The following is a 24374-nucleotide window of genomic DNA, read 5'->3' as shown; positions in this document are numbered from 1 at the left end:
CAGCAGGGCATAAATCAACCTCTGTAAATGACTAAAGCCTCTCTCTCCCCTCCCTCCCGCCCTCCCATCACAGACAGAGGAGTAACGGAGAGTGTCTTTATCTGTATAACTCACTCTAATTGCATGATTGAGCAAGTGTAGCTTGGCTCTATTAAAGCATGTCTGTGTGTCTGTGTCAAATGGCCTTGCTCTCTGTGGCCGACACCGGAGGGACCCCTTATAGCCCGCTGTAGCAACACACACATACACACACTCTCTCTCTCTCTCTCTCTCTCTCCCTCGCTCTCTTAAACAGACACTTACTGTAAATGGGGCTCATTGGTCTCTGAAGACGTTGTTAACATGTTGGTGGGAGCGTTCCTCTGCCAAGGGGGAACTTAATCCATCTTCACATTAGACAAATTAATTAATGCTACAGGCTGTGACTGACTAACGCGCTCCTATTAAGGTTTTAGCCAGTCACATGATGCAACCACCCAGCAAAGTTGTATGGCCATTCAATGGGAGTGGATAGATCATTTGAAGTCAAGTCCAGAAAAACAACTAAATGCTGAATCCAGTGTTGGGTACAAATATCTGATCCTTTTAAAAAAACTGCATCTAATTAAAGCTAGTGTTGTTAATAAAATGGTGTATTTGCCATTGGTATTCATTATGTGTCTTGGGATTACAATTTGAAATGTTGTCTATATGACCTCAGTGGACACATCTTCAATAAGGAAGATGATGTAATTCAGTGACTTATTATGAAATATCCAGTAAATCCCATTCAGTTCATTTCTCAAACATATTTCATTGATATTATTGCTCTTTTTACAGGGTTCGATGCCCACACAGCACAATATCCTGCCCACACCAACCCTTTCATATTTCCCTTTGGGACTACAATAAAGCGTGAACTTGCTATGAATGGAGCCATAAAACGCCAAATGTACATAACTTGACTTATCTTTACAGTATTGATTTGTGTTTGTGCTTTTATTATGATTTATTTCCCTGGAGGCCTGTTTGGGTACTAGCCCTAATATCATAAAGGGTGTATTCACTAGGAACCAAACTGAACCAAACGAAAGAAAATGGGACGGACCTACTTGAATTCCAATATTTTTAGTTGTGAAAAGTTTTGCTTTGCGAAACATTTTGCTACCGTTTACTGCAGTATGCACTTATGAATACGCCCCTGGAGAGGGGTTGGTCCTGCATCCCGTCATATTTTGTGAAAGACAGGAAATTAGTGCAGGTCTTTCAAAACATCAAAGGAAAATAAATGGGGGAAACCTGAATGACCCACACTTCTGTGAATACATCAATAAATGGACAATAAGGTTTTAAACCATATGGTATTGTTTCATACTGTGTCATTTTGTTTTGTATCGTATCACAACCCGCTATTGGAGGGAGGGATAGGGATGAATGGAGAGTGATGTGACAAGATAAATAAATGGACAGATAAAGACAAAGCTAGATAAGGAAGGACACTAGATTAATGGATAGACAGTGAGAGAGAGAGAGAGAGCGCAAGAGAGAGAGAGAGAGAATCACGTTGTATAAATGATTGGAGACAGGCGCAGGAATATGTAATAGGGGTTTTTAATACTCCACCCAAAAATTCAACATGGAATGAAAAGGCACGGGTACGAAGCCCAAAACAAACACGTATAAAAAACACAGGGATCTAACCCAAACCAAATAGCTAGGTTAAACCTCTAATAAATACACGGGACGAGACCCGTAATAACAATACACTGGACGAGACCCATAATAACGAGTACACAATACACGCAGCACAAACGTCGAAACAACAAAGCACAGGTACTCACAAGGCCAACGGACATGGGAACAATAACCGACAAGACAATGGTGAACAGAGGGCACATCAATACAATTACTAATCAGGAGAATTGGAATCAGGTGTGCGCAATGAGACAGTTCAGTGAAGCCTAGAGGCCGGTGATGTAGACCTCTGGAACTGGTGCATGGAAAGAGCAGCAGTACCAGGGGAATCTGTGATAGAGAGAGAGAGAGAGAGAGCAGAGAGCAGAGAATAATGGTCAATGCATTACTGTGTTTCCCCTGAAAATATGCACAGCATTTCAGGGTATAATGTCAATTTCATGCTTTCTTAAAATCTAAGGCCTCTTTGCCCTGTGGGTAGATAGCAGACAGAAAATACATGAGGAAAAATAACAATCCAAAGAGGAGACCAAGATATTCCCCCACGGCCTCCTACTGCTTTGTAGACGAATGTTCAGAGGAATCTGGTATTTTTGCCATGTTAAATTATTTTGTCCTCAAACCAGATGGTAACGGATAGTCGGATACTGTACTCTGTAGCCTACTTTCAACAGACTGGAGCTCTAATAATGGTAAGAGACCTAAATGAATGCACCAAACAAAACAGCAACTACCCAAAAGTTTAAGTTTTTAAAAATGACTCAAGACAGGCACCTGGCATTTTATAAACAAACACTATTAATAATTACTGTCATTAAAGATCATCTGAAATTACATTTGAAACAATAGAACAATCCATTACCAGAGGTTAAATCAGATAATTTTATGAACATTTATCAGACCAATTCAGAAATTAGAATAAATCTTCTGAAATGTGATCAAACCAATAAATTAGAATCACATTTAACATGTTACACAACATGTTATGTTAACTTAAAGTGTGACCCTAAATTGTGCAAAAGATAGGTTAAACCTTGTCCTTCTGCTCCTCTACCCAGTTGGGATACTGAGAGCAGAGCAGACCTGAGCAAACGATAGCAGAGCAGACCTGAGCAAACGAGAGCAGAGCAGACCTGAGCAAACGAGAGCAGAGCAGACCTGAGCAAACGAGAGCAGAGCATACCTGAGCAAACGAGAGCAGAGCGCAGCATAGCTGTAGTACAGTACAGTTGGTGTTGGCACTCCTCCTAGCAGTCTGGAGAGGCTGAAACCAACCGATGCCATACTAAACGAGACGGTGTGTCTGTTTAGTGGGCATTCCTTTGAAGCTGGCACATCTCAAAACATTTAGGGGTAAATCATTGAACTTTGTCCATTTTTGGAGGAATTGTAAGTGAAGCGCTTACTGGAGCTATACGTATAACATTTAGGAAACACAATCTGCCATGCAACATGATTTTGGCAGGATTATAAATCAGAGAAACAAGAACAGACACATATACTTTTCTTTATATTGGTATAGTTGATTCAAAAGTGTCTTTAGCTAAATCTGTTCACCTTAAACATAAGCTGGTTTGCAAATGTTTGTTAGGTTTTCTGCCAAGTAGTTACTTCATTATGAAGATACATTTCATTTCTTAATTTCATTTCTTGTCATCTTCTTATATACTATGTAGTAAATAATTACGAGTGCAAGTCAATTTCATCTCAAAACAGCATAGTCTATCTGAATAATAATTCATCCTTTCACACATTAACGATTAGCAAGCATGTTCAAATGCTGTTGTGGCATTTGTCAGAGTTTAGGCCGTTAAGACCTCCGGCAGCCCGGCCCCGAGTCTACCTTTCTTTCCACTTTACCCTCCCACTGCCCAGCCCCTGCTAGAGCAAGAGGGACTGACAACCACCTAGTCAGGCTTCCAAGCAGAGGTCTTATGCTGCATTCATAACCAAGTGGGAAGGTGGTATTTACCACATACGACAGGGATAAATTCATTTGAACCCCTCTTGAACCCCTGAGCTCTGACTTCTCCCACATGCTGACCTCTGACATCACCTACTAAGGAAATGACCTTCATTTCTGGCAGTTAAATGCACTAACAAAACATGATTTACAAAAGCAATCTATTTATATGTTGTTGTTTTTTTATCATTTGTTTTTGAGCATGGTAGCTGTACTTTTAGTTTGTGGTTGACAGCTTGTTTGCCATAGAGTACCACAGTATGAATCATAATACCCATGAAACCTTGCGGTCAAATAGGGAAACGGTTCTAATAATTTTACCACCGTTCATTTGTCCCATTGGGGATTTTAGAAACACTTAAAATAATGGCTGTGTTTTGTGAACACTTACCATGGCGTAGCATTTGGATAACTGTATAAATCTGTCTCAGACAAGGTGACTGTATTTACCCCCAACAAATGAAATGCTAGTTAGCTGCTAAAGTGGCTATCATAAAGAATTACAAATGCCATGATGATCTGGAGGAGACTGCCGAATCAAGGCAAAGGCAAGAATTACTGGATGAACTATCTAACGTTAACTAAAGGTAATAATGAATACATTTCTTTAATGACAATTCTGTGATCTTTCTTGGCCAAGTTTTAAATTGACACAATACCTGTTTGCAAAGGTGTCAGCTAGAGATGACGTGCAGGAGCTTGGAGGGATTTGTAGTATTGCAAGATCTCTAATGTAATGCTAATTAGCATTTTAGATTCTGAGAGTAAATAGAACCGAAAATATGTATAAAAGTCACCTTGTTCGAAAGAGATTTACATGGTTATCAAAACATCACACCAGAGTTAGCCTACACAAAACACAGACCTTATTTTCAGTGTTTCTAAAATCCCCTATGGGAAAAATGACTGGTGGAAAAACGGTTGGAACCATTTCCCTGTTTGACCGCTAGGTTTTATGGCTATTATGACACCTCCACTGTGGGGCCCTACTAGCCAATTGGAGTTTCTCAATGATTTCAGAGCATGTGAATGCATTCAACTCCTATTTATGACTTCACAAATGGCAATTCCCACCTTCCCACTTGGTTATGAACACAGCATAAGCACTCCCCCAGACACAATGTATTATAGTCCATTCACACAGGCACACACTTACATCATAGACATCATAGACATTCCTGCTTCCCACAGTTCTCAGTCTATCTCTGTCCCAAGCATGCAGCTCTGAATCGTATTCGAGTCGTTCAAACCTGCTGATTGGCTAATAATGTGCCAAAGCCTATCAGAGGCAAGGAAAGAGGACATAAGATTAGCACTAGATGAGCAATCAGATATCATTACTTTTATGGTATTTTGTATTGCAGCTGGACCCACGGCTCTCATTTCCAGCTCTGCCAACTTGTCAGGTATAGATCTGCAATGGTTCCAACCAATTATTTCTTAAAGTAACAGTGTTCTGTCTGCCGCTATTTAAAAATGCAGTGCCGAAGAGACTGACTCAATCAAACCTGTCTTAGACAGGTTTATGTTGTATCTTTGTTTACAAACTACTGCCAGCCCATGCATTTGTTGTTTTCTGAAAATGTTAGAATGTGAGGGGATTTCAGTATTTTCACAGGACCACAAACTGTCACAGATGGCAAAGGCTACCCAAACCTTAATAATCAGTAAAAAATACAAAACCACTGCATCAATTGGCTACATTGTATACTGTGGGATAAATAATACCCTGAAGGCTGACTCCATTATGAAAAAGATGTAGATTCTTCACTTTTAGCCCTCCATTGGTAGAAATTACTTGACAGTAGAACTTGGTCCTATTAGGCTACTTTGCTGTAGAGGAGCCCGGATTGGTCAAAGATGCTGACATGATTATCCAACCTGCCTTTCCCAATGCCAACTAAATAGAGGGGTTAATACTGACACGTATAAGGAGAAGACAACTTCTGTGTTTACCTAATTATTTTTACACTCCCTGCAGAGAATTCAAATTCATACATGTGGTGGGAAATCAAAATAAAAGAGTAGATAAGGCTGTTTTCAAACATCTGCGGTATAGGCTAATAACTAGTAATAATAACTAGGCTACCTCAAATCATAAATCTCAACAAGCTCTCACAGTCTTCATCCACATTCTCCAAACATCAAATTTCAATGTAGCTCCAAACGTCAAATGTTGAAGTGTTTTTGTTGCTCCTGCTGCTCTGTATGTTCCATTTCTCCAAATGTTGAAGTGTTTTTGTTGCTCCTGCTGCTCTGTATGTTCCATTTCTCCAAATTTTGAAGTTGAGGGCTAAAAGAAAATTCCTCCAAAAAAACGATATTTTGGTGTTTGTTTCATTCGTCCATTGTTGATATAGTCCCAAAATATGTTGAACGTCAGCACCCAAGTTTTCAAGATATATACACTTTAAAATACAGAAATGCAGTTGATACAGCTATAAGACAAACTGTGTCAAACATGTAACTTTCTGATCCAGAGTCATCAGATTAATCGAACACTTGACTGGGTTTTGAATAGGATTAGAACCATAAATAAAAATACAGTGTCCACAACTGGGATCGAACACACAACCTACTGATCCAGAGTCATCAGATTAATCGAACACTTGACTGGGTTTTGAATAGGATTAGAACCATAAATAAAAATACAGTGTCCACAACTGGGATCGAACACACAACCTACTGATGATCTAGAGTCATAGGATTAAGAAAAATCAGTGTCCACAACTGGGATTGATTAATCAACTTTAAAATTGATCCAGAGTCATTGGATTACACCCATCCACCTCCCCATCCATTTGATGGTAATAGTGCTCACGGTTGCCCCTAGTGGCCGGTTTTGATTTCCCGACTTCCTCAGGACATAGATAAATGTCCGGTTTTGAGATTTAGATTTTTGGCATCAATTTACACGAAAATTATGAAATGACGAAAACAGATGGATGATTCTTTGTATTTTATTTATCAATTTATTCTATTTTGAATATTGTAAAATTTCAACAATTATATATTTTCTATTTCAGCCAGGTTGATTTATGTTGTATCCCCTTCTCTTCTGTTTTGAACAGAATAATGTGCCCAACAAAACGGATTAGTAATAGGAATTTGCTCATGATAACATCAACAACAACAATAATAATAATATATGTTTGTATTCGTTGACAATATAATGCAGGCATCGTAAATAGAATCAGTAGGCTAAACGGAGATAAATGTGTGCCTCCAAATATGGCAAAGCAACACTTGTTATCGGGAAAGTAATTTTACTCAGTTACAATAGGCCACATAACCATTCAGCTGGCTACAGTATTAGGTGAATGACTCTTCTGACTTTTCTCGGATACTCATTGCCACGCTACTGAAATAAAATACCATATTAAGAACTACTGAGACAGACGGGGTGGGAGGGGTGTTGAAAATGTTTGAGATATATAGAGAAGGGGGAATATGATTCGTGCCCCTTTAAGGATGTTTCGCCGCTAAACTATGGCAACATGAGCTCTGCTGCATATAGAACATCACTCTTCGATTTGCACTGGTGTATTCCGATACCCTCGAGCTTGTTGTTGATTGGGCACCACATGTGGATACTCCACGTCAATTGGACTGCACTCACTAATTTTCAAACGTTTAGAAAAAAAAGAAACACTTTGAAGTTTCACAATTAAGATTGTGCTGATGAAGAGAACACCATAGTTTGAAATGCATGTCAGATGAAAAGACTGACATTTCCAAATAGGCTATGTCACAATAGTTGTTGTTGTTTTACATTACATTTACAACATTACATTACTTTCCGATATGATATTTTCATCCTAAATATTAATATTTCACTATCTAAATAAATTATGTTGTTTCCATTAAACAGGTCTACAATTAATATATAGTTATAGGCCATTTTAATCAAATTAATTATATAGAGCACATTTAGTGTGGTTTGGTAACCTCTAAAACAGCCATGGTGCCCTCTCACCTGTATCACCTAGTAGTTGTTGCTCTCTGTTGAACCATGGACACAAACTGAAATAGGCCTATGATGTAGCCTATGATTGAAGATATCAACCAATATCGCCATGATTTGAATAATGGGTTGTGATGGGTATTCATCCCAAAATAAGTTAATGCTATGGTTACGGAGACCAAGTAGGATTTATTTAGTTATTGACCACACATGAACAGCCCTGTACAAGTCAAATTATTCTATATGGAGACATTAACGAGGCCCTCGATTCTGAACACAGATTTGTGTCATGAGGAGGATTTACGTCCTTTAAATGTACGTCCATTAACAACAAAGGGCACAGTTCATCGCACGAGGGAAAGTCGCTCAGCCCGCGCGCGTCAGCCGCTGCGAGACGGGTTTTGTGATAAATGGAAAGATATCAAAACACGTCATTAGAGAGCACAGCTTTACCGAGTGCTTTCACACTGCCGGGGCGCTCGGGGTAGAATACCCCAGAGACACAGCTCTCTTCTCTCGGCCTTTTGTGTTTCTGAGCTGGACCGATGCATGCGTTTTAGATATTGTTCAGCTATTATAGCCTACATGTATTTCCATGAAAATCCTAGATATAAATCAGGGAACATTTTCCACCACTTGCAGCCCAATTGTATTGATTATCAATGTATTTTATTTTAGGATAAGTCCAGTTTAACATTTAGAGCACTCCCAGAGGTGTTTGAATGATATGAATTATGAACAAAATCTGTAGGCCTACTTGTCACATTCACTGAGATTTGTTCTATTGGATTAGCAGTATATGCCCCTATATTATAGCGTACATTTATGGTGTAATGTTAGTCTACTTTCTATCATATTTGTATGCAAACAAAAAAACATATAATAGATGCATTTAATCGTGAGTATTTACTCACTAGTTATGAGATAAAAACGTCATAAACCGGTATTGGTCACTTATCGTCAGATTATTATTAAGGAAATTATATTTAGAATAATTGCCATCCCATTTATTGGCAATATTTCAAAGTAATTTACATTCTCAGAAAATGTGTGGACTGTGGCCTCTTTCCAAGTATTGTCACACGATTCACACCTGCAAAACTAAAATAATTAGGCTTCATACTTAGTTAAGCTAATTCTCCCTCTCAAGAAATGACATGCGTAGCCTAATTGTACTCGAATCATACACCACCGTTATAGACATTATCTGACAGGTTAAATCATCACTAGCCTATTGCAAATGTTTTCCACTTTTAAAAAAACAACAACACTAAAATGTAATATTTTCTCATTGTAGGGCGAGTTGTTTATATCGGATTATGTTGTGAGACCACCTATGTGCTTTAAATTCTTAGTTGTCAACTCAAACGAATAGCAACACCAGGAGGAGCAAACCCAGCCACTCCATATTCATATCTCGAAATCACGTTAATGAAATTATCGCCGAATGAATTAATAGCCTACAGATTTCCCACTCATTTCACCATAAGGTACCGTAGGCATTTTAATGACCCCTAATTCAATTAACTGCCTCCGTCGAAGCATTGATTTCTGGAGAAGCTGCTGAAAGTTGAATTCAGATAAGTCGAGCAGCCCGTAATTGCCCAAGACGCAGAGGTGGGGGCTGGGCTGAGGTGGCGGTGTATAAATAGTGTGCTCTCAAAAACACAGTCATAACAGCAGGAGTGATCTCACCTCTTCTCCACCCCCAATATCGCTTCTTTTTACGACCGAGCGCTGCGTCTTGAGCTGACAACTAACGTTAAATCGGTCATTTTAAAGTGGGGTTCCGTGCTCAGGACCACTGAACGGCCATGGAAGAACTTACGGCGTTCGTCTCGAAATCTTTCGAGCAGAAAACCAAGGAGAGCAGTAAGGAGAGTATCACGTACAGGGAAGTTTTGGAGAGTGGCTTGGCGCGGGCGAGGGAGCTGGGGAACTCGGAGACAAGTCTACAGGACATAACGGAAGGCAGCAACCACTGTCCGGTACATCTATTCAAGGAGCACGTAGAGCTAGAGAAAGAAAAACTGAAGGAGTTTAACGTTTCACGGGCCACGGAAGGTACGTTTCTATCCACCCGTTCGAGTTGTGTCCTAGATGCATTGCATTTTTACACGAACCAAGCCCTTGGTTTTCACGATTACTTTCGGTGCACCGATTGTAAAAGTACAAAAATATGTGGTGGCCAAAACATTTACAACGTCAAAAACTATAACAAAAACATTTAAATTATTGCAGTTACTGTTTATTTATTTTTTTATCGTAAGCTCACGTCGTTATAATGTGCAGATACTTGGAAATACTGTTCTCTATAGTAGGCCCACTGTTATGTGTTTTGCAGTGAAAAGCAGTGGTCCAAACTAATGAATCCTAGGCTACATAATCAATCTTCTCTCACTCCTGTTCATCACTGTATTTATTAACACATCAATCATATAGTTGCATAATATCGTATTGATGGCGATGATATGCATAATGATAGGCTTAATTCTATGTTTCCACTGTACAATTAATAGGAGTGGTACTTGCATTCTGCCCGTCAGCATACCGTAGCTTATTCTTTGTTTTTTAAACTTTCATTAATTGGACCATAAATTATTTTGACAGTGTTAGCCTATATGAAGTGTTTCTTGCTCGCATTTTCATGACATAACAGGAAGTAAAAACTTCATACGCAAAATGAACCCGTGCACCTCGAAGTTGGATGTACGCTCCTGCCCTGTAATAGCAGTGTTAGGACGTTTACGTTGTTGAATAGCACACAATAGCTCCGTCTAATGATGACGGAAAACAATTGTTAGATGATAGTAATAATGACGTTTCAAGATTTTAGCCCCGGTAATAACATTTTGAGAATCTTAAACATATTATATGTGCCTATCTGAAAATAACTGTCTTTTACGCAACCTTGTGAAATATTTCAGCTATTTATTACGTTTATAACGATCAACTACGGTGGAGCTATTTTGCTGTATGATAGGCTTATTATACCAACCATTGAAATAACCCGATAAATAACCTGTATATATGCTTACTCTTTTATATCTAAAGGTTTTACAATTTACTGTATTTGATAAAACAATTGACAATATAAAACACGTATAGTGTTCCAAAATAAAAGTCACATTAATAAACTACAATTGTTTGGTATCACCGTGCACAGTTTCAGATTGTCCAGTGGAAATTTGGGGCGTTTTCAGAAGGTCATTCCTTCCAATGAAGGATCCATGTGCAGACTGTAGGCAAATAGCACTAAGGAAATGAATGATAAGGCCTAATTGTGACAGGATTTTATGGTCGAATATTTCTATATGTATGTGTGTGAATAACTGTCATTATAGTAAACACACAGTGCATTGACCTGCATTTTTGGTTTTGTAAGTTTGCAGGCCTGTATTTTGACCAATAGAGATCGAACTTGTTTATCATGTTCTGTGTGTGTGTGTGTGTGTGTGTGTGTGTGTGTGTGTGTGTGTGTGTGTGTGTGTGTGTGTGTGTGTGTGTGTGTGTGTGTGTGTGTGTGTGTGTGTGTGTGTGTGTGTGTGTGTGTGTGTGTGTGTGTGTGTGTGTGTGTGTGTTTGTAAAGCCAAGCTGTAGTTGCAGGTGTTTGAGAGTTTTTTGTGTTTAATCTAGAGGTGTACTGTATTTTAAAACGTGTGTTCACGCAGGGATATATGAGTGTAAAGAGAAGAAGGAGGACGTAAAGTCTGAGGACGAGGACGCACAGAGCAAACTGAAGCAGCGGCGGAGCAGGACAAACTTTACTCTGGAACAGCTCAATGAGCTGGAGCGCCTGTTCGACGAGACGCACTACCCCGACGCATTCATGCGGGAAGAGCTGAGCCAGAGGCTGGGACTGTCAGAGGCGAGAGTGCAGGTAACTCCCGGTCTCCATCAACTAAAAGTGAAAAGCATAACCCTAAAGGGTTTGGACAAAACTAGATAGGGCTGTCCTTTAGATGCATACGTTTTTATTTTATTTCATTTTATAAACAACATGTGGGCCTAAATAGGTTGAGTTTTTAAGCTCAAAGCATCAAGGATTGTTCTAAAAAGAACGTGTGAGAGGTTGCCAGATTGAGACATCCAGTGACAGAGGCTGGGGTCATAGTGGGTGACGCAAGAAGATTACTGTAATTCGTGGTGCGGAATAACATGGATAAAATGGATGTGCGGCCTAGATCAGTAATGATATATGCTCACAAATGAAACACGTCTCAGAAGGCTATAGAGTCAACACTTGCAAGGCAATAACCTACAAACCGTATTGATAAGCTGCCTTTAAAAACTACTATATTTTTTTAGATAGCCTACATTTTCTAAAACAAATGATGGTGTCCTATTGCCAAAATGAAATATTTTGAGATAAATCAGGTTTGGGTTTGAATCGCCTTAAAAAAAAAACACGTTTAGGTGCAAATCAGGTTTGGGTTTGAATCGCCTTAAAAAAAACACGTTTAGGTGCACGCTTTGGCATTTATCTCTTCTATTATGTGCACGTGTAAAAACAAATACTAACTATTCAGGGATGATTTAAAACAGTAGCGTCAAAATGAGATAGCGTTGAGGCTTACGTTTGAATATAATTTATTCACCCGTTTGATAGAACATCACTGGTTATGTTTAATTTTCATGAGCTATGTAGACTTACCATTATTTCGGTCCGCCCTGCCTGTTGTCAAGGCTCAGTTATACGGAGATGTTACACACTCCAGAGAACGTGTTGAGTGAGCTGTTTTTATGATGCAATGAGACAAACATATTATGAAATATTAGATGCAACAAACTGTGCAGATATGACTGTGTCGACATGGTGAAAGCCACACGAGTTTATTTATTGGATCGATATTACACAGATTGACCTCACGACCTCGGTGAGATTTGTTTGCCAATATTTTTAAATTACCTTTAGGTATCAAGTGCAATAATAGTGCAACAAGAACACTACTACTACTACTACTACTACTACTACTAGTAGTAGTACTACCTCTACTGCTGCTGCTAATAATAATAATACTGCAAGCCTACTGGTTACTGTTTATTTTTTAATGATTGTTTTTGCAATTAAACACTATCCATTATCCATTATCAAATAAATGTATATCATCATAACATTGGTCTTATTTTTTTGACATGACTAAAATACTGTTGCTTTTCAACAAATAAAATGACGCCTATAACCTTTGCCACATCAATAGTGGCTCAAGTGATGCATTTGAACCCTTCTCCTCTCTCCTGGCCGATTATTGTAGAAGAAAAATAGCTCGTGCGCTTCGGAAAGATCTTACCACATCATAAAAATTAATGAAGAGATTGTACGAGTGCTTCAGGGGACACCGTCGTATGCCAGTCACCTCATTTCCCCCCGCGTTGTCTTTGTAATATCTGCCATTGGCTTGATATATTGTTCCCATAAAAATGGATTAGAAATAATTCAATTCTGCTGGAACTCAGTCGGTGGCACACCTCGTGTTCCGAGATCTAATCGGAGTACTAAGTAGCCTAATATTAGAAGTCTGCACCGTGTGACAGCTTGCAAGCGCGACACAAAAAAAAGTCATTTTAAACATGGATAAAATCAAATTGTGTTAAGACAGGAGGAAAGCATTTACCTGTTAAATCGCAATGGGAGAAATATTTACTCAATATTTACAACAATAACGCGTATAGACTGAAATGGGCCGTGAGGGTTAAAATCACACACCATTAAAATCCATGTCGCAGCCGACCGTTTTTCGATTTGAAACCCCCAAATCTATCATAAGTAAATTGTAAGGCATGTGGTAGATAGAAGGGTATTAACCTGCACTTAGGCGTCGGAACAGAAGCCCCACGTCGCGCGCAGCTGAGGAATCTAATTGAAAGTTATGAGAGCTTGGTGAGGAGCGTGCAGTAATTCTATTACGACTAATATATCTGGGTTTCTGGTACAGAGCTAAATTAAATGTCATTATTCACTGTCTCTAATAAAAATCTAAAGGAAACGAGATTAGGGCGTTTGTATAGCGCATCATTGAGTGGTCCTTAATGAAGAAATAACTGTCGCAACCAGTGTAGTTCACTTTACTTAGCATTCTGGCACGCAATATATATAGCCTTAATATATATATATATATATATATATATATATATATATATATATATATATATATATATATTATATGTATATGTATATGTATGTGGATATGTTTTTATTTTGTGTCAGTACAGACCTTTAAGAGACAACAACATCAGTGATTAAAAAGTAAAATAATTAAATACACCTCGTGATATAACCTAAAACAATTAAATAATAAAATGAGTAAATAATGATATAGCCATATAGGCTTAATAATAATAACAATAATAATAGGAAACAGGGTAATAATAGACCAATAATAGCCTACTCATAAATAATGATCTTCTAAAAACTACATTAAACGAACATTTGTTTCCAATATGCTATGTGATGGAGGGAGAGTTTGGGGTAAATAATCTGTGGACATGCTATGTCAATAATGCATACTTTATCGACAAAACGTATTATTCCAGTCCAATCCACACTCGTTAAAATGGTTGCAGCACCTTGAGTAATTAAGGTGCCCTTTGTGGTTCTCTCGTCGCTAATTCGTCTACTGTAAATGATAATCATTACTGGGGTCGGAGGGGAGAGGAGATAATGGATTCGTGGAGGGAAATTAGGTTGATGATAATTAATAATAGGCTATGCTGCTTCTGTAACCTGGAGAGCAAAAGGGCCTAGTAGATTAGACGGAGTCAAGTGACCTTTTTGGCCCCGTTTTTTAAGCACATAGGCCTACGTAAATTGGAGTAGGCCTATCAATAAATATGGTTAAACTATACATTTTGTGACGATATGCTGTATATTATTTTAGACTATTATAGATAATATATTCGATCTTATATTATTTATAATTGTGTAGGCAATTATTTCAGTTGTAATTCATAATTAAAACAGTATAGGTTTATAGGCTACTTTTATGAGCATTAATGTCATCATCGACATTCTCGGTGTTGGGGAGTGTTGGGGAGTACATTAACTGCATTTTACAGTAGCTTGGTGGTAGTTGAACTAAATTCAAATAAATGTAGCGTTTTCAGTAGCTAACGTTTTTGTCATGTTTATTTGACATTTATTTAACTAGGCAGGTCAGTTAAAAACAAATTCTTAATATATTTTTTAATGACGGCTAGGAACAGTGGGTTAAATTATCTGCCTTGTTCAGGGGCAGAACGACAGATTTTCACCTTGTCAGCTCGGGGATTCGATCTTGCATCCTTTCGGTTACGAGTCCAACGCTCTAATGTCGCGGTTTAACTAACTAGGCTACTAGAACTACACTACTTTTTGTTGTTGAAAAAATGCAATAAAATATGGGTGAAGTAGGCAATCATTTCCTTTCTTTTTCGGCATCACACCTGCTTCATTTTCACTTAAAACATTGTGTTTGTGTTTAATAGGCTAAGTTACACTTTATGGTAACATATGCCCCATACCTGTTATGTTCTTGCATATTTGTACTCTATAACATTTCAGATGTACATATGATGACTTTCCCAAAGAAGTTTGGATGTGGTGAACTACTTTTCCAAAGTAACTTTAGTCAATGAAACTATCATTTTCTTAGTGTAGCTTAACTTCTTCCAGTGTGAAGTAATTGGTAGCTTGGTAAAAAATATATTTTCAGAGTAGCTTCCCCAACATGCATATTCTACAATACACTCATTCACTGTTTAAAATTGTGGTTTCCAGGTTTGGTTTCAAAACAGAAGAGCGAAATGTCGAAAACAAGAAAACCAGATGCATAAAGGTAATTTATTATCCATCTACTTGTACTTTTTATGATTTATGTTGCAATGATTATTACACTTGTCATTTTACACTTGCAGATGTTTACTAAATTGTTTGCTAGTATGTTACATCACACATTTCTTACAATAATTATGTAGGCCTATGCTCTAGCTTGTCAAGTTAATCAACCTTCATGTGCATGTACTGTAATATGTTTGATTAATCACTTGTAAAATGTCATCTTGTAACCTTTGACCAACCATATCAGCCTTACACTCAAACTTATAACTGTCTCACTGTCTGACAGACACCTCTTCGTACTTTCCAGGTGTCACTCTGGGAATTGCCAGTCATCTGGATGCCTGCAGAGTAGCTCCGTATGTCAACATGGGAGCGCTACGGATGCCTTTTCAACAGGCATGTTGTTTTCTCTTTTTCATGACCTGAATCCTATGTGAAATATTTACTGATGAAATGCAGGCATGCAAGTGAGTGATTGTGCACACGTAAAAGTTAATATTCAACATCAATTAACCTCTGAAAGTCTGAGCCATTGGGGGGGGATTCTATTAAACTAACATGTGGAATTGTTTTAAGAAGGTCGTTTGGAATTTTAGGACCCCTTTAGATATATAAAAACAAATCTATATTTTTGTTTTGATAAAATAGAGAATTTGGCCTTTACTACTATAGCCCATAGAAACACATTGAATAACACATTCATAAATGGCAACAAAAGACAGTAAAAAAAAATCGTAAAGAATAAGGTTTGGAAGTGGAGATATAACCCCCTGTTTTGTTGGCACAAAACTACCTCCATACTTCCATTCAGTTTTTTAATCTGGTACTGGTGACCTTCTGACGAGTCCCATGACACTTGTGGGGGTCGTAGGGCAAAACGGAGAACACCATCGTGTTCGTGAGCGTTTCACCTTTCTGCTACAGACATTTTTAGGATGTGTCATGGTCTGACAAACACCGCTGTAGCTCAGCCACCTATCACCGCAGATGCGGAAGGGCGACATAGGCGCATGTGGTAGATTGAGACGCAGCCCATGCAAAAAACAGATATCTCTATCTTAAAGTGACGGATTTTGATGACTAATTATTTTATTATGTTACTTAGATTGACGCATGGGTGCGTCAACAGACTCTTAAGGAGGTTAACTGACAAACAGCCGTAGTTTCTAAATGTGTTAGCATGGTTGAAAGATTTGATGCAGTCATAAAAATGCACCCTACTTTTATTGTAGTCCCCAACCACACTTCACAATCATCTCCGAATCTGTGAGAGATATTGGAGAGAGGTGCATATGCCCTTATTATACTAAAAATAGACCCCTATCGTCCGAGGTTGTAGTTTACAAAGGCTGTTGTGAATGAGAACTCTATGGAGCTGGAGAGTGGTGTGTGAGAGTCAACTCAACCTCAGAACACCTTTCACCTTTGGGGTGCGTTAAGAGCGGGATGTGTGTTTGTGTTTGTTAGAGAGACATTTGATCTGGTGAGGTCTGTTTTTGCGGCCTGGCCGTTGAGTTGTCTGTTCACCCCTGTGAAAAGCTTGGGCCTAATTAAGCCAACACTTGCGCAACGCAAGCACATAAAAGAGATGATGAAAGCACCGACTGGAGAAGGCTCTGATGGATATTGGTGGTGAGCTGCATTGGCAGGGAGGAAGGCATGAGGCCTGCATACTGAGAGAAGAGCCCTACCTCTACAGGCCTGAGACAGACAAGCACAGTGCAGGCTGTAACACACTTATACAAGCACACATGTACCCCTGCACGCATACGCACGTACACATGTACCTCTGCATGTATACGCACGTACACATGTACCCCTGCATGTATACGCACGTACACATGTACCCCTGCATGTATACGCACGTACACATGTACCCCTGCATGTATACGCACGTACACATGTACCCCTGCATGTATACGCACGTACACATGTACCCCTGCATATACGCATGTACACATGTTCACACAAATGCACATGCATTCAGACTTGCACACACACAGAAACACACACACACACATATATTGACCAGCTGTTGTGCTGGGGACTGGGTAGCGCCTGTAGCAGCTCATGCCCTGTTCCATTTCACTGATCCTCCCAGCAAACTTAACAACAACACGCTGAGAGATTCCCTCTCAAAGAGGGGTTCCCTTCTGTGTTTCACTGACAGTCTGCATTCATACATTTGGAACAAGGCTCTTTGTTTGAGTGTTAGCTGTTATTATGAAAGTCAGTATCCATCTATCTGGAATCAGGCCTATTTTTTTGAGTGTTTGGTAAGAGTGACAGTTGGTGGGAAAGAAAATATGGAGGAAGGCCTACTGGTCACTTATGCGTTGGCTTGTGTCTGTGGCTCGTGTCAATGCAATTGAGTGCAAGTACAAATACTGGTCAGCAATACGTAATGAAACAACGTCCAAGAAAGCACATTTTGCGTTTTATTTTAGTTCTCTCTCGCAGTTAAACAACTTTAATTTCGGTCATTTTCCATGTTATTGGCTATGTCGAAATAGCGTCACATTTTAAATTGGTTGAAACATTTAGCTCTCTCTCAAAAACGTTTACCATGCGTTGCTTAAATGAAGTTTTATTTGGGTTGGATGAGAAAGCGCGAGGCTCTTCACTTCTCTCCTTGCTTCCTGTGGCATTTGAAACGCTTGAGAAATGGCAAGAGGCAACGTAGCTCTCCTTCTGAAGTACAGGGATTTCTCATTTTCACCTACTCCTCATAAAATAATTGCCAAGAATGTGCAAACTGATACTCTATGGTCCTTATGACTTTCACTTTCCCTTTGCTCAGGAATATGTCTGGATAAATATTTATAACTCTAAATACGTTAATATTTTTTTGCGTGAATTTATATTTATTTATGCAATTGAATCCGTAATCAGGATAACAAGACGTTGCATATTTCCAAGGGTATGAAGGAGATCTCACTGTGAATTAAACAAATCTGTTCAGGGTCTTAGAAAGACTTTGATTTCTAGGCTGTTAAACTGGACGTGGTGTCTGTGAAGTTATGTATGATTCATTAACTTTAAGAATAGCTGACATGAAAAAAAGGGGAAAGGCTCAGAGTGCAGTTCCTAACATTTTTCTGAGAAAACACACAGTAAGCAACAGCTTTGAGGGGGTAGAACTTGAAGGGGAATTAAATAGTGTCAAACTGTGAAACCTAAACCCTTGGCTCTTCTCTCACACACGCGCACACACGCACACGCACGCGCACGCACACGCGCGCACACACACACACACACACACACACACACACACACACACACACACACACACACACACACACACACACACACACAGAGCCTGAGGGGCTGGGAGGGTCTCACTAACCCAGGGATTGTTTTTCGTTGTCCGGCAGGTCCAGGCCCAGCTCCAGTTGGAGGGCGTGGCTCACTCCCACCATCACCTGCACCCTCACCTGGCGGCGCATGCACCCTACCTGATGTTCCCGCCCCCGCCCTTTGGACTACCAATCGCCTCTCTCGCGGACTCAGCCTCTGCAGCGGCGGCCGTGGCGGCGGCTGCCAAGAGCAACAGCAAGAACTCTAGCATCGCTGACCTCCGACTCAAGGCAAGAAAACATGCCGAGGCGCTGGGTCTCTGACCCCATCGGGCTTCCCCTCCGCTCGCCCCACGCCCTCATAATCACCTGCTTCTCATACAAGACTGAGCCCTGTGATCGGGTCTGACACTTACAGCTTAAACAAAACAACATTAAAAAAAAAAAACACTGAGAGGGAGAATGAAAGAGAGACAGAGAGAGAGAAAAAGAGAGACACAGAGGGAGAGGGAGATGGGGAGAGAATGAGTGGAGGAAGAAGAGGAGGAGAAAGAAGGAGGGGAGCAAGAAAATTGTCACAAAACCAGCTGCCAAAACACCCATTTGTAGAGAGAACGGTAATTAAATACCAATGAAATCACCTTTTACTTTTCGCCCAACAGGCAGGACTTCTGCGGGGCCAGTGGCTCAGTCCACTCCAGGCACACATCACAAGTCCAGGACCGTACAAACACATGTGGATGTCTGTCTGAGCCGAGGGCCGGGCCGGGAGACTTTAGAACAAAGCAAACTGGCAAAGCAGGCAAGCAGGGCCAAATACTAGAGCCTCACTGATGCCGATGCCGTCACGTTGACTTTACAGACTATTGTGTGTTTGGGAAAAGACACTTACACCACGAGGCATCGGACTAAACATTACACACAAAAAAAGACAAAAATTAAGAAAAAAAGAGAAAAGAAATGGCCATGTTCTCTGTGTAACCACTGTGTTGTTTCCTGCCGCTGCCCAGTGCATGAGTTCTATTGGAGGACTGCAGACTTATCACGGAGGCTGGCCATGTTGTATCCGACCTAACACCCCAACTCTGTTGTATCACTGCCATTCAAAATTCCCACTATATATACTCTCATCCACAAAGTCAAAGATCATTGGGGTTTGATTTCCTTGAAACTGTGGACTGACAGGAATAGGCTAATCTAATCCCTTACTTTCTGCTTTTGGAGGATGGAAAGTGTAAATGTGTTTTGCTGGGAATGAGTCCAAAAATACGTTTTTTTGCTGTTCTCCTCACATTGTTCTCTCTCTCTCTAGCTTTCTTTCTTTCTGTTTATCGTGATGTTTCTTGGGAATAGAAGTGAAGATATTCTTTGCACTTCAGGTCTTGTATGTGGGAGTTTACAAACAGCACTACAAGCAGATACTACTTTACTAAATGAGGGTGGGGAAAGGAACCGATTTGGGTTTTATCATGTCATCAAAAAGAGACGTTCACAAAACGTTTAGAAGGATAAAGGGTATAACTGCAATTTTTTGTAATTTTGAAAATATGAAGGAAGCATCAGTTAAACTGAAATGCAATTGTGCGCAGTTTAAGTGCAATACTGTAAATATGAAGAAAAAAAAGAGAGAAAAAAAAGCAGTTAATTGTTAGAGATAAACAAATGATTTGCAGTGATTTGTTTCAGGCACTGATAAATCCGTGTGTTGAATTTCTTTGCCAAACAGACCCGTTTTTTTCCTAAAGCATTGTATATTATGTTATGTTGCGAACTCATCCTCAATCATGTGCCATAAGCCCAGAAATGCAATGGTTTTCAAACATAGTTTTGTACACATCAGGAAACTATAATAACTTGTTGAGGTAGACATGAGCACCTGGGTTTGATGCTGAAATTAATAACTGAAACTAGGATCTGAAATAATTTAACATAATCTATTGCATTAACATGAGACAAAGCATTGTGTCAAATTCCACCAAAGATTCTAACAAATGTTACAATTGATGTTATAGGAAAAATAAAACCATGGCAGTGTTGTAGAGACAGTTTAGGCCTGTACATGTTAAACTTGCATTTATTTGCATGTTCATGTTGCAATTTCATGGTTTAACAACCCACATAAATAATGCCTACTAGCAAGTATTATATTTGGAACATTTGCAAATTCAGAGGATAATGTTTTGTGTCATTGAGAAGCAGATCCTAGTAAGGTCTACCTCAAACAATGTTTCACCAACACATTCTCTGTTCTCAAACCACCATTTACAGTTATTTAGCAATGTCTCCATTTTAAATGAAACACATGGGTGCTTTTATTTATTATTTTTGTCTGAAAGTTTATACAATTAAAAAATAGTTGAAATACAAGTGTACATTTTGACATGGCTTTGCATTTATTTTTATATGTTTTTTTAAATGTTACATTTGCAAAACGGGAGATGCGTGGCTGTTGTGCATTGTTTGCCTAAAATGTAGCGTGTCACAGCGTTTACAAACATTTCAGGGATGGTTGAATTTGATTAAGCTCCATTGAATTTGTTATGCCTACCACAAGTATTATCATTTCATATGCAAGCATGCCTAAACATGAGTCACTATACAGTTTGTATTTTTTTTCCTTTTGATTCACAAAATATGAATGTACAAGTAAACTATCAATAAAGTTATAAATATTTGTACTGAAGTTTTAAGATACTTTAAAAACTCCTTTCAAGACTAATCAAAACAATATTTATGTATTATTCTGTGAGGGATTTTGGGCCATAGAATGGTAACATTTATCATTCTACTTTTTAGTCCTTTATTAGATTCTCATATATTGAGTGACTTATAGGCCTAATCACACAAGAGGCTAAACAACATATCAAACAGAGACATTATTATCGTCATCAAAACATTCCGGAAGTGAATACCGTAGTACACATTAATAGTGAATTATGTACCAGATCCTCTGACTTCAAGCATTAGACAGGTACTTTATGAGCTGATATAGATTAATGCTGTACGCACATCGTGACAGGTTGGAGCCGATGCTCAGCGTTTATCTCAGGTCGAACCTTCCGATAAATATCAATACCATTCCGCCCCTGACATTTACGCAGTTTCCATGTCAGCCTTCAGAGCTCATCAGATACCAATCTTAGCCCACACTAGCGGAGACAATTGAGCTGCTATGAAATCCAGATGCATGCCGGCACCATCGCCCTGAATATGGAAACGAACATGTATAAAGCCCTCTGTTCAACTGATAGAGAGAGTACTGAGATGGAACGTGAAACTGTAACTTTGTCAGATAAAAGCAAGATGGCTGTAATTGGAGTAAGAGGGAGGCCTGTAGAAGGAGAATAGGAAAATAATTGAGAGCAATGAGATTGGGAGAATATCTGAGGGACATGTAAACCTTCTGCTTTGAGCAAGTGGTTTTATTTCCAAAAAGCAATCTTCCTGCTCGTCTCAATGGCAATGATGAACTTTGAACAGATCTCATGAGAAGGTCAATAGTCATGTCCATATGTATGCATACATCTGCATCTAGAAAGATTATAGCCCTTAGCTCCCCACCATTTCCCCAACTTCCACTTGTTTCACCGGCACATACTACATTTTGCACGTTCATAATGGTCGGCCTCTTTTTTCAAGTGCATTAACTTCCTCTGGGAAGCCCAAATCCAGATGTGTGTACACAAAGTAATTACATCATGCAGTATAGTGCTTTATTGTCTGAACCCCATGCAGGAATTAGCCCAAATGGCGTCCTGTTGTGCCCAGTACCCCATAGAAGGTCGCTGCACATTTAATTTTTACCTCTGTGCTCATATATCAAGATTGAGTGATATAGTCGCAGACTGATCGGCCCAGATTTACCCACTGACCTCTCTGGTTGGGGCCTGCTGGGCCAGGTTTGGAAATAACAGCATCCTTTTATGTGTACTAATAATTAGCTAGGCACACACAGCCATCCATCAACCAGCAATGAGCCATGGCTGCTTTGTCAACATGTGCAGGCACATAAAGCTGTTTATTTTGGCCACAAGTCACAAATAAAATAATAATAAATGGGTAGGGTGTGTGTATGTGCTTGTGTGTGTGTGTGGGGGGGATCTAATGTCTAGGTTGTGCAATGTGCTACATTTAAGCAATTTTAGAGGGTATTACAAATGGATGGACAACTGATGTCTTCCCTTCCCTTGCAATGTACCGTTAGCATGAAGGTTTTTTGAGATTTTATTCAAATAGAAACATATTCATCTTTACGTAATGAATATCAATGACCCATTTCTTAAATTATTGTGACCTACTTCAAGTATATTATGGGAATCATATCTAAAAGAACAAAAGCATAATTGTGCCTGCTTCTATAGTAGAAGTTGTTTAAAACCTCTACAAGATCGATGGGTTCCACATGGGACGGTTGAGCTAACGTAGGCTAATGCAATTAGCATGAGGTTGTAAGTAACAAGAACATTTCCCAGGACATAGACATATCTGATATTGGCAGAAAGCTTAAATTGTTGTTAATCTAACTGCACTATATAATTTACAGTAGCTATTACAATGAAATAATACCATCCTACTGTTTGAGGAGAGTGCACAGTTATGAACTTGAAAAGTTATTAACAAACCAATTAGGCATATTTGGGCAGTCTTGAATTTTGAACAGAAATGCAATGGTTCCGTGGATCAGTCTAAAACTTTGCACATACACTGCTGCCAACTAGCGGCCAAAATGTAAATTGCGCTTTGGCTGGAATAATACATTATGGCCTTTCTCTTGCATTTCTAAGATGATGGTACAAAAAAAATACAAAAAACACATGTTTTTTTTCTTTGTATTATCTTTTACCAGATCTAATGTGTTATTTTCTCCTACATTCATTTCACATTTGCACAAACATCAAAGTGTTTCCTTTCAAATGGTGTCAAGAATATGCATATCCTTGCTTTTGGTCCTGAGCTACAAGCTACAAGTTAGATTTGGGTATGTCATTTTAGGCGAAAATTGAAAAAAAGGGTCGGATCCTTAAGAGTTTTGATTGGGTGCTCTGAAACCATTGGGATGAACCAACAATAATATTCAGAACAATCAGGGGCCGCCCACAATAATGTCTTAACACTCATTTGGAGGCCCTGATTTGTGATTGAAGTGCCCTGCACCCACGTAATTCGAATCCTGCCTGAAACAGTTTATAGCTAATATTCCCCTTCCAGAAAATGTTCACAAGCTTTCTCACTGTGCCAGAGTTCAGCCCCTACAAGAGAGGAAACCCTGAACATCCGAGGGCTGGAGCTTTTAGCTACAGAGCTACACTATACGCTAGCTACCTTGTGAGAGGTCAAGTGCTCAGGGGTCACATGCAAATTGTTTTGCTCACATTTCATTCTCATAATCCTCTTGTGAATGTCACACACAACTATGGTCTATGCTATTCGGGATCCTTGGGACATCCCTACCCCATTGATGTTTGAAATGTAAAATGGTTATGGTAAGGGATAAGGTTTGGATTAGGTAAGGGTTATGGTTATGGTTATGGTTAAGTTTAGGGTTAGAGTGAGGGTAGGTGTTAAGATTAGGTTTTAGGGTTTAGGGTTTAGGGTAGGGGACGTCCCAACAATGCCGGATAGCACTGACCACACAACTATGGTGAGACGGAATGTGTGCTC

At 39.3% G+C, this 24374-nt stretch overlaps 1 protein-coding gene across 3 annotated transcripts; it reads left to right on the top strand.

Moving 5' to 3' along the window:
• The first annotated feature begins 9240 nt into the window (after positions 1 to 9240).
• shox (shox homeobox) lies at positions 9241 to 19674 on the top strand. Of its 3 annotated transcripts, none has more exons than XM_021578647.3 (6): positions 9267 to 9665; positions 11273 to 11481; positions 15358 to 15415; positions 15725 to 15813; positions 18792 to 19004; positions 19376 to 19674. In XM_021578647.3, exons 1-6 carry the CDS (start codon positions 9416 to 9418, stop codon positions 19463 to 19465), a joined length of 909 nt encoding a protein of 302 aa, XP_021434322.1. In that variant the 5' UTR covers positions 9267 to 9415; the 3' UTR covers positions 19466 to 19674. The 3 variants fall into 3 exon arrangements, with proteins under 3 accessions (XP_090071302.1, XP_021434322.1, XP_021434321.1); XM_021578646.3 differs by having other exon boundaries at positions 9274 to 9665; positions 15704 to 15813; XM_090215176.1 differs by lacking the exon at positions 19376 to 19674 and having other exon boundaries at positions 9241 to 9665; positions 18792 to 19175.
• The last annotated feature ends 4700 nt before the right edge of the window (positions 19675 to 24374 follow it).

This window comes from Oncorhynchus mykiss, chromosome 22 (assembly GCF_057628025.1).
Source record: "Oncorhynchus mykiss isolate SJ-2025 chromosome 22, ASM5762802v1, whole genome shotgun sequence".
Lineage (NCBI taxonomy): Eukaryota > Metazoa > Chordata > Actinopteri > Salmoniformes > Salmonidae > Oncorhynchus > Oncorhynchus mykiss.
The sequence above is the reverse complement of the archived record's forward strand: the minus strand, read 5'-3'. Positions and strand labels throughout refer to the sequence as shown.

What these genes read in the sequence shown, in the direction of transcription:
- shox (XM_021578646.3), top strand. Translation starts at nt 9,416, where the DNA reads ATGGAAGAACTTACGGCGTTCGTCTCGAAATCTTTCGAGCAGAAAACC. An exon ending in AGAAAACCAGATGCATAAAG is followed by an intron (nt 15,416 to 15,703) that starts GTAATTTATTAT and finishes ACTGTCTGACAG; the next exon opens with ACACCTCTTCGTACTTTCCA. An exon ending in TCGCTGACCTCCGACTCAAG is followed by an intron (nt 19,005 to 19,375) that starts GCAAGAAAACAT and finishes TTCGCCCAACAG; the next exon opens with GCAGGACTTCTGCGGGGCCA.